This window comes from Lathamus discolor, chromosome 3 (assembly GCF_037157495.1).
Source record: "Lathamus discolor isolate bLatDis1 chromosome 3, bLatDis1.hap1, whole genome shotgun sequence".
NCBI lineage: Eukaryota > Metazoa > Chordata > Aves > Psittaciformes > Psittacidae > Lathamus > Lathamus discolor.
The window spans coordinates 58,998,387-59,015,805 of record NC_088886.1 but is presented as its reverse complement, the minus strand read 5'-3'; the positions used below and the strand labels follow the sequence as shown (position 1 = coordinate 59,015,805).

General features: G+C 41.3%; 1 protein-coding gene across 5 annotated transcripts in view; it reads right to left on the bottom strand.

Moving 5' to 3' along the window:
• LOC136012332 (glypican-5-like) overlaps positions 1–17,419 on the bottom strand; it is a 392,267-nt gene that overhangs the window by 132,253 nt on the left and 242,595 nt on the right. For all 5 annotated transcript variants that reach the window (XM_065675474.1, XM_065675473.1, XM_065675475.1 and 2 more), the window contains one exon: positions 6,819–6,939. In XM_065675474.1, coding sequence (XP_065531546.1) covers positions 6,819–6,939 — 121 coding nt within the window. The remainder of the gene's footprint in view (positions 1–6,818; positions 6,940–17,419) is intronic.

Below are 17,419 nucleotides of genomic sequence, written 5' to 3'. Positions count from 1 at the left end.
GCATTTAACCTGTTATTTATAAAACTTTGTCCAATTTTTACCAACCCTAGCAATCCAGATAAAACAATGTTTATGTGAAACTATGCCATAGTCTTCTATGACAGAAGAAATTCCTTTCCACTTCTTGCTATGTTTTCCTCTTAAGCCTGCATGCTGGCCTTATACATGCAGAGGGCTGAACTGATCTAGGCACAAACTGCACAGACTGTCTGCAGTACAATGAAATCAGCTGATAGCCACAGCTGAAGAGCTTCCACAGTGCCTCTGAATCATACACCTAACTTAATTATTTCAAAATCAACTTACACCAGGCTGATTTTCAGAAAAAAAACCACCTCAATATGGGTAAGAAAGGCCAGTAAAGAAGTATGAGAGCTAAAGACTAGCTCATGTTCATAAAAGTAAAAACTGGACAGTGAGAACTGGAGTGCAATAGGGTTTGTAAAATTCCCACTAAACTTTTACAAATTAGCTGAACTTCAGTTCTTCACAAATCTTCAAGTCTTGAAATAAAAGCAAGAAGAAGAAATTTCAGAAACAGTTACAGTAAAAGTGATTCGTCCTACTAGGCAGTTCTCTTGCAGTCAGTGCTAGCAAGCAGGTAAAACTCAGCCTTTTGTGTCTGATGCAAAGTTTATTGTGGGAATTCTGATGACAGACATGAATGTACAGTGCCAAGCTTTTCTAATGGAGAAAGGAGGACATCAGCCACACAAAATTAATGCATTTACCTGGAGAAGCAGGAATAGCTATACTTGAAAGGTGGAAGAAGGGAGAGGTGTCAGGATGGAAGAAGCCTCACATGCCCGCTTAGGGGGCAGAGAACAGGAAGATGCCTTTTGTACTGTGCTAGGACAGCCCAGCCAGCCATCATGCCCAGCACCCACAACACCAAGATGCCCCATGTTTTGGGGAACACACTGAAAGTAAGGTCAAGGTCATCTGTAGCCATTCAAAAACTGCATCATGTGTTTGCTGAAAGAGTAGTAGCAACAAAGATCATACACCAAAGAAGTGTAAGACAGGGTGAGAAGCAGAACAGGTCTATTGTAAGACTGAATTTCTTCAAATTGACAACTAATGCTAACTCACAATAGAGGTTCTGCCTGAAACAAAACACTGCTTCCTTTAGTCTTTCCTATTACAGTAATTACTTGTGAACATTTCCCAGTAGCCCAAAGGCTACTCCTGACATGGCCTCTCCCCAGTATTCAGTCTCGCTTTCCAAATTCCAAAGTGCAAGGGAACAAATACTGATAGAAGAGGAATGTAATCAAGTTTTCCTCTGACACTTGCTTGTGGCCCTATTTTCTTTAGACTAGACAGTAACAGTGACTAGGGAAGTTTGCCTAACCTCACCTCAAACCCATCATTAGCTCTTCTTTATTTTGTCCTCCAAGAAGTCTGTGGCTGATCACATGAATACAAACGGCACCAAACTGATCCCAAGGTTTTAGCCTCTCTACACATGGCAGATACAGTGAGGAGACCTATTAAAAGGCTGCTTGCCTGGGCAAACAAGTTATGGACCATCTCACATTAAGCTGCCATGGAGAAACTGGTTAAGCAACCTAAATCCGTGGGCTGCAAGTGTCATCAATGACTTTGCCCCTATGTTCTGGGTTGTGCAGGAAGCATTTGAGAGTGGCATCAGGCAGCCATATCAGGCATCGAGCAAGAGAAATCTCTCAGAGGGACACCTGACCTGGGATTTCTCTGGTCCAGGTCTGATTCATCAACTTGTGTTACAAATGCAACCCAAATTATTGCTAGAAACAACCTGTTTGCTTTAATGGGGAAGTGCCAGTATACTGTGGTAGCATTAATCCACTTGTCACCAGCAGTATGGATCCGCTTGAGCTTTAGAGACTACATGTGGGCTTTAGGTCATCTTTAGTTTTATTGTTTCACACTGCTTTTTCTACCTGTCTCCTCCCTTTAGTAGTGCTACAGGAAGAGAGGAAAATGACCCTGTTTTCTTGTTTTTGGCCAATGATCAATCAATTGTTTGAAGACCTTTCCCTTACCCTGAAGAAAACAATGATCAGTCCATAAATCTCTGCTTCTCTTTCCTAGTATGCTAAAATTACCATCTCCAAAAATAAGAAAGTTATCGTACCTCAGGAACGACATTAAAAGTAAATACCATAATCACACTTCTAATAACTTAAAACAATGTATATGACTTACAATTATTAGAGTAATTAGAAAAAGATAACGGGCTAATAGAACAAAGTAAGTATTTACATAAGAGAACTTAGAATTTCAGTGTGACAACCTTAATTAATTCAATGATAACTGCTGACTTTCTATCTTTAAAACAAATCCATTAACATCAAAACCAATAGGCTACCATAGCAGCCAGACTGCTACCCTCTGCCAATACTCACAGAGGGGCATTTCTGGTCAAGAACAAGTAATAAGTGTTATACCACAAATAGAACATTTAACAGACTGATTTGGGTTGGAAGGGACCTTAAAGCTCATCTAGTTCCAAACCCCCTGCCATAGGCAGGGACACCTTCCACCAGAGCAGGTTCCTCTAAACACTATCCAACCTGGCCACTTCTAAAAGGGGTATGGCGCACCTGAAATCCTGAAGAAATGTCCAAGGTTTCCAAGCACTTTGGATGGAATAAAAGAGGACCTGCTTTGGAAACCCAGACATATGGCAGTTCTGGGAAAGGTGCTCTGTTCAGTAGGAAACACAAGTCTGCAGGTTTTGGAAGGTATGGTGGGGGCAAGCAATAATACTTCTAGAAATGTTGGGGCTGTTTAAATCCCAAGTACTAGAAGTAATACAGCAATAGTCTTTCTAAGATGACTTTTAACCTTTCTGTGTTTTCACTGGATAAAATAAGAACTGAATATTTTGAGACTCAGTCTGACTAATCTACAACTTTGGATGAAAATCAAACCAACTTGTCTCCACTTAAACCTCATATAAAACCCCTATAATGTAATAAATTTTATAGAAGCCTAAAAATATATATACATTTTTAAACTAAGTAGTAGCTAAATTATTCAATGTATTAGTCTCTATTGTCTAATCCAATTAAATTCACATTTGAGATTATATTATGGCTAGCACATTTCATTGATAAGAAATACCTCAGTGTGCTGCCTTGAACTTTGCTATGAGGGCATCCTTTGTACATAGATCTAAAAGGAATTAAAGTTATTTCTTAGTTCAGCTGGCTCTTCTATGAGACTTTGGGGGAGTGGGGGGAGGAATAAAAAAAATATGTGGGTCCAGATTAAGCAAGATTTGTTCTGACATTACTCTCATTTTAAGTGCTGGGATATTGCACTATATCTTGAAGCACGGTCATGCCCTAAGCATTCATCTCTGACTGACAACAGCAAAACACACTGATTCTCAGTATCTGCCAAGGTTAGAGTTAGGCTGACAAAAGACAAATATGTTAAACCTGTATAATACTTCCTATATTATAATCCTTTGAGATTGCTCATGCGACCCTGCTAGTAAAGCTAGAGCCAAAGCTTTTTCACTCTTCCCTGACATTTTCTTTGCTTTTCAACACAATTGATCCTTCAGGATTTTTAACTTTGGCCTCAGAATTGCTTGCGTTTGAACTGTGAAAAGCATCATGCTGAAGAAAAACATTACAACATATTTAAGTGTGATTATGTGGCAAGAAGTAGTACTCAAAAAAGGTGCAATGAAGGGTTTTATGTTTATCAGCTGCAGATCACATCTGCTCTATTGACAAAAAGCAGGGAGGAAATTATGTTATTCCTAACTGATAGTTTTTCAAAATCAACCTCGGACTTTGCTTGAGCTGGTTTTGCATTCCTAAAAGTAAATTGTAACTCAGTAATTCTATTTATATGTGAATCGGCAGCTACAATAAACCCTTCAAACACCTTATCTGCCAGGGATGCAAATAATAGTAATTGTTGAATAATATTCTCTAAATTTCACTTTACTTTTGGCTTTGTGAAGTGGTTATGAAATAACATGGTGTTTGCACAATCTTTTAAAAGAACCCAAGAACTATGTGGTGAGGATTTAAGTCCCGGATGAAAAAAATGAGGAACTGTTATAATCTCCAATGAGCTGGCATCTCAGCCTAAGGGACAGGCAGAAATGCAAGATGCCTTGCATGCAGATTATTTGCAACATGCTGGAGTTCAGATGCACCAACTAGAACAATAATCCATTGACATGAGTTCTGTTCCTGTTCATGGGATTTAGAAATAATTTAGTGTCTAATCTCTTCACATTTGTGGATAAGTTATAATAAGGAGCTAACAAAGACATGGCTGTTGTACACCAAAGACTGTCAGGTTTGATTTAAATGAATGGTTTGCTACTCCTGCATGGACAGTGACAAGCCACTCTTGCTCACAGCCAAGTGCTGCATTGCTACCCCCGTCACACATCTTCCTTTTATTCAAGAATATGCTTTCTTCTGGGTAGTTTCGCAATATTCTTCAAGTGGCAGATTACTGGGGCCTAGACACATCAAATCACCTATGATTCACACTGTGCATTGCTTTGTTCTCTGCTCTCCAGTCTTCCTACCTCTCTACGATTGCTTCTGTATATGCAGTATGCAACTACTGCTTACAATGGCACTGCAAATGTCAAACACTACAAGATAAAAAGATAACACCTTATTTTATCACTGCTTAAATTCCACCTTATGTATTGCCTCCAAGGGAGAAAAAAAAAAAAGAATTTAATGGAAAAAATTGATTTGCCCATAAAATGAGTAATGGGATTCTGTATAACTCTTCCTCTAAACAGTCTACACACGCTACTGATGACACTTTAAACTCCTGGTTTAATCAGCTTTTCAGTGTCAGTTTTTATTTGTATATTAATATTACAAGCAAAATGAAAACTCAAGAAGCAGGAAGCAGCTACACATGTTTGATGCTGTATGTGAAAACCTTAGATATTTAGAAACTTCTTTGATCTCTCAAGAAATCTTACTAAAATTATGATCAAAGGAATTTGTATTATCCCAAGTACTTACGAATAAACCATCTTAGGGCAATAATCAGTATTCTGTTTAATCCTTCACCCTTGGAATCCATTATTGCTAAGCACCTCAATCTGATGGGAGTTACATTTACTTAAAGATGATATTCTCCTAAAACATAATTAGAAGTAACAGAAAGCAACAGTTCCAACCTACAGAAAGAGCTAGGAATTGGATTTCATTCTTCTGGCTAAAAAGTGGTGTTTGAAGCTGTTTTTTAAATGTATATAACTGAAGAAAATTGGTATGCAGCTCACTCTGAGACTTCAGACTTTAATTTTTCTACAGCAAAGAAACAGAATTTCCAATACACAGCTACTTTTAATTTAATCCATTTCTAACTATTTCTTATTGTCAGTGTTTATAGAAGACTATTACACAGATGGATGTATCTAATATTTATAAAGTAAATTAACACTCTACTTTATAACATGCAAAGGCAGATAAATAATGAATTATCCTTTTTATCAATCTGACCACATAATGTCTATTTCATTGTAATATTAAATACCGTATCAGACTGGTTGTTGTAATTCCCCATGGCAAGTTAAATCAAACAGCGTGATACAAAGAATCTTAGACTGCAGCCTACACAATAGTAGAAGCACTTTAAAGCTAAGAAAGATTTAATCAAAACACTAATTTCTGGTTAGCTTATGGATTTACTACTGGTAGTTGATGAGAGGTAGATGAGGGTTGTACTTTTGCAGGGGGAAGAGATGAAACCATCAATTCCAGTCACAGCCACAGCGTTAGTAACCTCCCACATCCTGACTAAGCAAGTCCTCCTCCTGTTTTACCTGTGCAGATTATTTTTCTTCCTGCACATAAAGGTGGAGTTGAATCTTACAGTAGTTTTCTACTATTTCCATCCCTATGCTCCATCACTCTTTAATGGTGAAAGATTGTGAGCAGACTAATGTGCAAACACATCTGATTTCAAACAGCGTTGTAAGCATTCTTCCAAGCTGACAAGCAAACATGCCTACTTTAAATGAGAATCAATCCCTGTTGAATCTGTTTGCTCCAGATCACTTGGACTGGCACTACTTGGAGCTCACAAAGAGGTGTGCTGAAGCAGTCATATCAGAGAATCATGCATTCAGCTTTGAAAGATAACAGATAGATGCACCAGGACTGGAAGTGCATCTGAGGGAACCCAAATAGATGATAGAGGCAGACACAGGTTAATCATGCCTCTGACAAACTCTTTGGTAGGTTCTCTCTCCTTTGGGGCTGATGGGCTTGAGAAGAAGGCCTGTCAAGTAAATGTTTTCAAAGGCTCAAAGTTATTTCATCCTGGAGCACCTTCTGTCCTGACTTCAGCATTCCCTACAGTTCAGTTATCATACCCTTATAGACCCATTTTCTCTTTTGATCTGCTTATATATACACCACTGCAAAACAGGAAGCTGCACAAACAAGGAGATACTCCTCCAACACAAGAATATCACAGAAATCCTCAAGGCTCTCACACAACAAGCCTCCAGTCACAAGCTTTATGTGAACTGTGGGGCTTGAGAGTTCCTCCATGTTACTGGGACGCTGGCCTGTAGGACAGTTAATCAACACCTATGGATCAACAGCTGCAGAACAACAACCAGAAACTAGAGCAACTTCCAGAGAAATAATTTTGTCTTATTCGAGTTCATAAACCAGCTGGCACAACAATCTTCAGTTGCCTTTAGTACCAGGCCTGTGACCCTAGGAAATGTAACATGAGCAGCAGTATCCCCTACCAAGTTTAGCTTCAGCTCTGCTATCAAACCCAGTGATAAAATGCTTTTCTCTCTAAAAATTACTTACTTGATTGAAGTGCTGAAGTTTGTCAATCAAATTACTGATGAGTGGGTCCAGTCCTCTGACTTTTAGTTCTGGATTATTAATTTGTGCCTTCAGTCCATTGGAAACAACTCTGCTGGTGTAACTGAAAAGGAGAAAAACCCCAAAACATCAGTGACCAGAACCTTACCCATCAGAATCAAAATCATATTAAAGGGGACTTAAAAGAAATATTCTTAAACAGGAATAGAAATTTATAACAAATAATTCTATTTTTTAATACGCCAAACCAGGATAAAGCCAAATCACTTTCTTGCAGCATTATTCATCATTTGAAACTGTTAAAGTTGTGTACCAACAATCTCATAAACCACATAGATTCTTTTCAGTCATATTTTAATAACGAAACCTTTATAACTGGCATTCTGAAGTTCTCCTATGCAGTAGTCAAAGCTAATAGTTTCCAAAAAACCCATTCTTTTATCACTACAGAAACCCAGGGAATTTAAGGCAAAAACTAAACATCATGAGACTGAAGTAAAATCCACCAGCTCCTCACCACGTGTTATCTGCATTCCAAACTTACTAGCCAGTGACCAGGTGCACAAATTCTCTCCAGTCACCCCTTGCTTTATCTGAAGAACTGCAGCTGTTCTCACAGGGCAATGATCTGTCTCTTATCAGCAATCTTCTCTCACTGACTGTTGACAGCACAGTTTCTGCCAGTCTTTTCTGGAATACACCACACTGTATTTAATGTCAACCCATCCACAAGGCTGCAAATCCCAGAGAGATACAGAGCAACTTTTCTTGGTGAGCCATGCTTTTGAGGGTTGTATGTAACCACCCTCATTACTTTGGCACTCATTTGTCACAAAGTGATCACAGTTGTTTACAGCTTCCTGTTTTGAAGTGGTGTAGATATAAGAAGATCAAAAGAGAAAACCGGTCTTCCCTACTAGAGAGTCTGGTTTTAACCCTTTCTCTGAACCTAGTTTAAAGCCATCTTTATGAGCCCTGCTACGCCTGGGCTAGGATCCTTTTCCCTCTTTGGGACAGGTGTACCCCATGTGCCGCGAGCAGGCCTTTTACCATGCAAACCGAGCCATAGTCAAAACCCTGAGTTTCTGGCGCTGACACCAGTCCTGAAGCCAGAAATTAATTTGCAAGATTTATCTGATGCTTCCATTGCCTATGTGACTGACAGGAGGGATGAGAACACTGCTTGGGCTCCCAAACACTGAACCAGTCACCCCAAGACCTGAAGTCCTTCTTGAGTCCTTTCAGGCTTCTTGTTGATGAAACCGCTTCACTGCCTATCTGGAAGACTAACAAAGGATAGCAGGCACTGGGCTGTACCAGACGAGTGAGTTTTCTGGTGATGTCCCTTACCCTGGTGCCAGGTAGGCACCTTGTGAGCCGAGCTGGTTTGACACATGGTGCCCTCTGTTCCTCTCAGGAAGCAGCCATCAACCACAACTACTCTTCTTTTGCTCCCAGTAGAGTTGGTCATGACACGAGGCATTCTCTGACTCTTCCATGATGGCTCTTCTAACCTGGATGATCCCTTATCTACTTCATCATCTTCCTCGGTTTCCTGATCCTCAAGTATCAGAGCCTCAAAGCTGTTGTAGAGCGGTACTTGTGAAGATGACATAAGCTGGGGGGGTCATACGCTGCCTACTCTGAGGAGTTTCCAACCTCCCCCATCTCTAGGTCCCTCCATTTTCCTGGTGGCAAGAAGATAGGGGATCCAGAATGTCATTTGTTTTGAGTGACTGGGTTGCTTCTCTCAGGGATGGTAAAGTGTGGCTCTGCCACTCAACCTCCTCCTCAGATTCCTTTATACTCCTTAGCCACTGCACCTCTGCCCAGAGCTCTGCCACCATGCAGAGCAAGTCACCAACCTGCTGACATCTCAGCCACCATCTAGCAGGCTCTGGCACTCACTGCAGACAGACGGCTGGATGGACACATGGCTTTGACGGCCTTGTCTGTACCACCAGGTCGGCCTCTGTTCTCCCCGCTCTGTGCCGAGAGCCGCCATCGCCGCCATCACCGCCATCACCACAGCCCGATCTGCCTCGAGCTGCCTGAGGCGCCACGCGTGGCTGGGCGGGGCCGGCACCGCCCCCTGCCGGTCACTGAGCATGTCAGGTCGCGTCACGGCGCGGAGCGGGGCCCGGGGCAGCGACTGCAGCCTGCTCCAGTGCCGGGCCCCCCTGGGGAAGGAGTTGTGCACAGGATCCAGCCTAAACTCTCCTGGCACAGCCTGAGGCCGTTTCCCCTTGCCCTGTCTCGTTCCTTGGGAGACATGCCTGGGAGGATCCCATTAAGCCGCCATGCGGGCATCTTCTCCATGCCAGTGTGCCAACTGGGTAAGCTTTAAGGTGCCTTCCAACGCAGTCATTGTGATTCTACAGTCGTTGTAAGTCCAATAATGATTGACTGTGCTACTTTGGACTGAAACATCAGGAGAATCATGCTGATACTTCTTTCACTTCGACTATACCGACACACCTTGGTATCCCAGATGTTCAGCTATCAGTGAATTCTGTAAGCCAATTTGTGCTGAACCCAAGGACAACACTTTGAAGAAGAAGAATACACCCAAATGCTATTGTAGAGAGATAATAGGATGGGGGGGGGGGGGGGTCTGGGGAGGGTGGGAAGGGGAGATCTAGCTGTCCAATTACATTTGCCCTATCTTCATTTAGGACAAACAACAAATTTTGTGCAAGCTGCTGGCAAAGCATCTTGCGGTATAATGCTGTAAAAGGTGTGGCTTGAAAAGAGAACTGAGCAAGGTCCACTTTTTCAGTAAACCCAGGAAATTTCACTTCTCAGAAGAAACAAAACAATGAAACAAATAAATGTTTAGAAGAAAGAATTGAGAAAATTCATGGTTTTCACTAACAGCCAATAGTACTTAGAGGACAAACATTAAGGAAAAACCTTTTCCAGCGAGTTTGTACTTTTTGGTTTAGTGACCGTCTTAAAGGCAATGATCTGATTGTTCTTGGTGACTCATACAATTCTAAACTACTCTGGAAGTATAAACTTTCACCATGCAATGGCCCGTGCAAAATGACAGTGAGGTTCTGATCTTACAAGCAGACTCAGCTGGACCGGTGTCCTCAGGAAGAACCTGAGGACATATACAATAAACCATTATTTTGAAGTCAAGGCTGGTATAGCTCGTATCAATCCACATCAATTCATTTGGACAATACAGGAACACTGCTGCATCTTACCTGCCTGTAGCTTTCCCTTTATTCACAAATCATTGTTCACCGTGTGAAAACACATGGGTACCCACTGGAAATGCACATTGACACCTGACGCAGCTTGGTGAGACCATCTAGGTGCAATGCAGGTGCAATTTAATTTAATGGGTCAGCTCATAGCCTCCACAAGTCTGTTTGGTGATTCTCTGTGTGCATTGCTGTGTCTGGTCAGAAACTCATCCACAGCAGCAAAAAGCAAGAGGTTTCCTTTTCATTGCTCTTGATTGCTTTCCATTCAACCCCTGGTTAGAGCTATCAGAATGTCTCTAGAGGTTTATGTCGTAATCCAGGCTAAGGAACACAAAATTCCTTCCCCTCTGGGTTGGTTCGGGTTATTTTTGGCAAATGCTATTGTTTGTTGGTTTTTTTTTCCCCCTGCAAATCAGAAGCCTCCATTAAATGCCTCTAAGTGGTATTATAAACCCACAGCACTGCTTGGAGTTTGCATAAACATGAGCAATTCAGGGACAGCAGCAGCATTAATGTCAGAGTTCTCAAAGAGACCCAAAAAGTGGAAAGTCAACTCATGCGTATTGCTGTTGCTACAAACATACTCTCTTTTACATGCATCTCTATCAGGAAAATAGGACCACTTACAATGAATGAGTTCACAGTTCAAGACAAAGGGGATATTCATAGCCTAAAATTTCCATCTTTGTTTAAGGACTCACCCTTTAAAGCCCTAGAGATATGCATAAATAATGCACAGATGTTTCTGTTGTCCACATTGCTTGTAATTAGATTCGTAATGTGGATTACCCACATTTCAGATGCCAGAGTAAGTATGCATGAGCTGTGTGAATCCTGCATCCTTTCCTTATCTCCTTGGTCTAACATAGCTTCAGTACGGCAGTCACTAACACCTAACAGTCTAACTGATAATGTGAGGCTCCAGCACATAAGAATCAGTCCAGCTGAGGTCTAGAATGTGACCTGCACAACCGGAAATGCCCAGAAAACCAACAACAGACCTTTGGCAGTTGTGAAATAGATGTGATCTGGCAAATGAACAGTGTAAAAAGCTCATGCAAAGAAAATCAAAAGACTCACCTCCAGAGCACAACAAAACCAACCCTGGGGTTTCCCCATAGTAACATAGGAATCCATCAGCTTGCTTGTCCTGTGTGTTCTTACCGAGAGATCACATCTATAACAAATCCAAGCCCAGAAGGACTCAGATAAACTAAAAAATAGTGAGTTCAGAGAAGGTGGGCTACATCTCTCAAGGAGAAGGAGATGGGGCAGAGAACTGAAGGAGAATTGCACGGACAGTGAGAAGGGAGAAATTCCTCCAGTCCATCACAGCCAAGAAATGCAGACTGTACTAAAAAAAGTCATTGTGTCCATCTGACTCAAACTACCACCCTGTAGACTGTGAATCCTTCTACTAGCTATGTACAATAAAATACTTTGAAATAAATACTATACATTTCCTGAAAGGTAATCTGATTATTTCACTTCTTTGCACTATCTACAACATTTTTTTTTTGGTTGACATCAGATCCTGAATTACTGGAAATGTACATTAAGAAAGATCAGAAATTGCCTTGCTTTATTTAATAAGCCACAATTTTACTGAAATATTGTAGTACAGAATTGTTAACCCTGCTTACAGATCTAGTACTTTATTCCTACTAAAACCAGAAACGCCAGCAGAAATGGCCAGGGAAAGTATTATCACTGGAGCAATCCTGACGGTAACTGTTGCATTGGAGCCCAAGGAGCAGCACATGTAGACAGAACTTTCATCCAGACCTTGAACCTCATACCAATGTGATTACACTGATTTTGGGGGGACATAGATATGGCACTTAAAAAAAACCAAACAAAACCAAATGGTACAAAACAAGTCCCAAGCCTCAGCTTTCAGTATTTTAGAAGAACAGTATAAATTACTTTAAATCTTAGCTAATAGAGCTCATCACAGATTTGAAAGAGGCTAGGAATGAAATGCTGTTTACACGTGGGATTGCATCTCAAGTGAAGGCACACGTTCTTATTTTTTATATAAATAGGGATAAATTAAGATACTGGAGTCTAAACACATGTTTTAAAATAAAGCCAGATACTATTCTGGAATGTGTTCTTTTTAACTCCTAATATAAAAGGGACCATGGTACAGGATTCCTTCAAAGACAAATACACTTTTTTAGATAGTTCAGTACTTTGAAAAACAACATATAAACCAGAAGTAGCTTCAAATTCTAGGCAACCAAGTGCATTAGGGTTAGATCTAACTAGCGGTGACATTTAGCCATAAAAGCCCCAAAACCAGGGTGGTGTTCTCACACAACTTTCTTCCCTCCTCCCTATAGGAGACTGTCACCAGTGAGGATATGAATGACATGTAAAGCTCTTGTAGGCAGCTTTTCCAGGTATTATTGATCAAGCTCCAGCTGGGAGACCATTTCCATTATTCCATATTCCTCCGAGTGCTATTACCCTGAGTTGTGCCACTAGCAGCCACTAAGCACCACAGTGCTTTGAACCAGTGGCTAATGGCCTGTTCTTTTCCTGAAGAAAGCTGGCTCCAGCATGGAAATTCACCAGAGGGATTACAGAGTATGACACCACACCACACTACATATGCTTTGGAATATGCATTGAGCATTTCAGTTATCTATATTGGATAATCAGGATACCAGGGACCAGAACTTCATCTGAATGCCAGTCCCTTAATTTTAGCTCTCTTTCCTCTGCTTGAGTATTTTCCCAACAGAGCTGCATAAGAGGCGGCTATTTAATTGTGGGAGAAATGGTACCTCTGACATCACAAGGAGATCTGAAAATCTGAGCCTCATATTCAGTTCATGAATCAGATGTTTATGAACTGCCATAAACAGCTCTATGGCACAGAAATTGCTTTGATGAAATAATTGGTCATACAACCTTGCGATATAAATATAAAATAAGAATAAAATGCACTGGATACAACTCAAAAGATCTATTTGCTGAGATGTTTCTAATTTGAAAAGCACATTTTAAAAAATATAATTACACCCCAGACACCATCAAGGCAACAGTTTTGAAGCAGATTTTTTTTTTTGTAATCTGCCATATATTCATCACTTTTGTCTGTGCTGAATAATTCCGCTATGATCAACACAGGCTAAAACAGCAACCCCTTTCTGAGACACACTGGAAAGCACAAACTGTGTGACTGGGACTCTACTGGTTCTAAAAGTCACATTTAACCATTTATTACTTTGGCGTTACAAAACCTTGTCTGTCCTGTTTTCTGTACAAATGTATAAACCCTTCTGTAAGAAAACCCCTTTCCCCCCAAACAGAAGAACGCGTTAAAGAGCATTAAACACTAATATTAAATGTTAGGTTTAGACCACCTAAACTAAGTATGTTTCCTCATCCTTCTAAAAATCAACAGTTGTCCAGCAGCCTGCTAAAGCCAGAGAAGTTGAAAGAAAGCAAGCCACTAATTTTATAGCCAGGCAAATCATAAAACTATTAGGACAAAGCTAGGCTTCACAACGATCATCTCACATCCAGCTCTGTTTTTTTCACCTTTGTGCATAACTAATTAAACAAGAAACAATCCTAGAGATACATGTTGCCTGTAAAAGCACCCAGAATTCTATCTACTTCTGTGCAAATAATAACTACAGTGAGTTAAAATGATGTCTTTTTATGCCCCTGAGTTTGAAAGTCAGTTGTTGACCAGAGACTCTTATTTACTAAAAAACCCTGAACTGGCCTGTTTATTTCAGCAATATACTCAATACACTGTCAGAGCAGACACCACCCACCACCACTAAATGACTCAGAGGTTAAAGGGTTAGAGGGGGAGAAGGAAGGAAAGAGCTTTGAATGTGTCATTTAGGAAGAAGCAATGAGAACCTATTTAACTGGCCATGAGATCCACTGAACAATTAATTCAGTTCCATTAGGCATGGCTCACCAGATGGTCAGTTTTTTCTTGTATTTATTCGTAATTTCATCCTTGAGTTGGAATGGGCTGCCTGAAATCCAGTTACATGAATCCACTTCCGATCTACACCAGCCCTTTGTGTCTTCAAATTAGTAATTTTTGGACGTTTTCTTTTTAGTTCTTAGATGCAGCCCTTGGCTGCTGTGACACTGACCCACAGCGCTCTGCAAGGAATGATTTACTCCTAAGTCAAGGAACACAGAAGTACACACTGACAGAGGTGCAGTGACAAAAAACCTGTACGGTTTGAGAATGTGAAATGATTTGTCAAGATGCCCAGAGAAGCTGTGGCTGCCCCATCCCTGGCAGTGCTCCAGGCCAGGTTAGCCGGGGCTTGGAGCAACCTGCTCTAGGAAAAGGTGTCCCTGCCCATGGCAGAAGGTTGCAACTGAATGAGCTTTAAGATCCCTTCCAGCACAAACTGTTCTATGGTTCTGTGATTATCAGCTTTGATCTCATTAATGCTTCTGCCCACTTCTTTGCAAAATGGAAGAAACAAGTAGAATATAGGCAATTGTATATCCCTTGCCTAGTCATCATAGTTGCTCGTCATTCAGTAAAGTAACTTCAAGGATGCAAGTGTTGATACTTAAACATTGTTCTCCAGGAGGAATAACCAGGCAGTGCCAGATTCTCCTTTGACTCAGCTGTCCCGAAGTGGCTCTACTTGGTGATCTTTGTCATTAAAACCAACCAACAGACAAATTGTGCTTCCTTTCCAAGTGGCTTCCACAATAGCACTACTCACAGCAATGTGTTGTATCATACTTCTTTTCTTATTCCTCTAACTGCTTAGCAAACCTGGATTGCATTCATTGAGCATCTTGCTGAGAGCTCTCAAAGAAAGGAATGATCAATCCATGGCCTGTACTACAGCTATGATCTAAATGCTGTTTCACTAAGCTGCCACAATAAAGAGTATAAAGAAATACATAAAGAAATACAGCCATGAAGGAAAACAAACTGCCAAAGTCTGCAGATTTTGGGTTTGTCTTATAATTCATTTTCTTTTCAAATACCCAACTTGAATATTATGTGTGTAAATACATTGTAGAATTAAATCTTGGGTAATTTCATATTCAGTTGGCCTGATTCATTAGGCCAATCTGCAATTAGCTTCCTTAATTTCAATGGATATATTCCTTGTTTATAAGAGAAAGGTTTCAGTCAGGCCTCCCCTCTGAGCAGAACTGCAACAAGAGCAGCTGAATTCCACTGTTTGGTTTTAAGGGAAGAACGATGTAATTTCTGCCAGTGTACAGCAGGAGTAATTCTCCTGAAGTCAGTGGAGTCGTGCTAGGGTAAAATCTGGATACATCACATGAAAGTCAGACCCTTTGGGCACAAAGAGAAGAAAAAAGTCATGTCTTATAAATAAGCACAACAGGAGCAATATTCACCAAAAGAAAGATTCATCTGTTTAAGAATACCTATGTAAAGAGTTCATTTTGAAATGATTAAAGAACTGCCAACAGACAAGAAGAAAGCTCAAGTCTAGCACAGAATTGGTTTAGCTGCCCTGAAGATTTTACGAAGCAGAACTGACATGATGTGAATACTGTCGCTGTCAGAACTATTCTAGTGGGCTTTAGTGGAAGTCTTACAAATAATCTTGTTTATTAGTAATTATGGGAAAAGATGAGACAAACACTGTGTGCTAATAGGATAATAATGAAAAAAGTAATCACAAAGCCAAACAGCATTTGTAATGGTCTCTCTCCACTTCTACAGTGCTAAAAAAAGCCCTCTTGCAGTCTAGATCGTAGAATCATAGAATAGTTAGGGTTGGAAAGGACATCAAGATCATCTAATTCCAAGCCCCCTGCCATGGGCAGGGATACCTCACACTAAACCATCTCACCCAAGGCTTCATCCAACCTGGCCTTGAACACTGCCAGGGATGGAGCACTCACAACCTCCCTGGGCAACCCATTCCAGTGCCTCATCACCCTAACAGGAAAGAATTTCCTCCTTATAGCCAATCTAAACTTCCCCTGTTTAAGTTTTAACCCGTTACCCCTTGTCCTGTAACTACAGTCCCTGACGAAGAGACCCTCCCCAGCATCCCTATAGGCCCCCTTCAGGTACTGGAAGGCTGCTATGAGGTCCCCACGCAGCCTTCTCTTCTCCAGGCTGAACAGCCCCAACTTCCTCAGCCTGTCTTCATACGGGAGGTGCTCCAGTCCCCTGATCATCCTCGTGGCCCTCCTCTGGACTTGTTCCAGCAGTTCCATGTCCTTTTTATGTTGAGGACACCAGAACTGCACACAATACTCCAGGTGAGGTCTCACAAGAGCAGAGTAGAGGGGCAGGATCACCTCCTTCGACCTGCTGGTCACGCTCCTTTTGATGCAGCCCAGGATACGGTTGGCTTTCTGGGCTGCGAGCGCACACTGCAGCCGGCTCATGTTCATTTTCTCATCGACCAGCACCCCCGAGTCCTTCTCCACAGGGCTGCTCTGAATCTCTTCTTTGCCCAGCCTGTAGCTGTGCCTGGGATTGCTCCGACCCAGGTGTAGGACCTTGCACTTGTCATGGTTGAACTTCATAAGGTTGGCATCAGCCCACCTCACAAGCGTGTCAAGGTCCCTCTGGATGGCATCCCTTCCCTCCAGCATATCAACCGGACCACACAGCTTGGTGTCATCGGCAAACTTGCTGAGGGCGCACTCAATCCCACTGTCCATGTCAGCGATGAAGATGTTAAACAAGACCGGTCCCAACACCGATCCCTGAGGGACACCACTCATTACCGGTCTCCAGCCGGACATCGAGCCATTGACCACAACTCTTTGTGTGCGGCGATCCAGCCAGTTCTTTATCCACCGAGTGGTCCATCCATCAAATTGATAGATCCTAAAGACAATTTAAAAACTGCAGGTGCAAAACCAAGTTACCAGAAGGCTTCAAGTGACTGGCTGATGCCACCCCATGAACACACTGAAAATCACAGTGAATAGCAACTAGGAGAAGGGGTGGACATGTAAGAGACCTTAGCGTCAAAAAAGATGCGTTTATCAGTTTCTGCAGAGTCATGCTGGAAATGTACTGACTCGAGCTTCACAGAATACTTGTGAAATGCTTGAAAAGTGGTGTAAAAAAGTGATTATGCATTGTATGTGAAACAGCCTACATTCTTTTCTACATATAGGAAAAGTTAATACTACCTTCAAGGTGCAATGAAAGCACTGAAGAAGTTTGTTTAAGTTAATTGGACAGCTTTTGTTATGTTGAAGGAAGGAAAATACTTGCCTGGAATAATATCAGATAGGAGAGCTTTTTAGTTTAAAGTGGAATAAACTCTACAGGAGACAAATGATATATAACTGTGTACCCATCAAAAGGACTATAATGAGTAATGAAAATGATACAAACCCAAAAGCTGATAACCT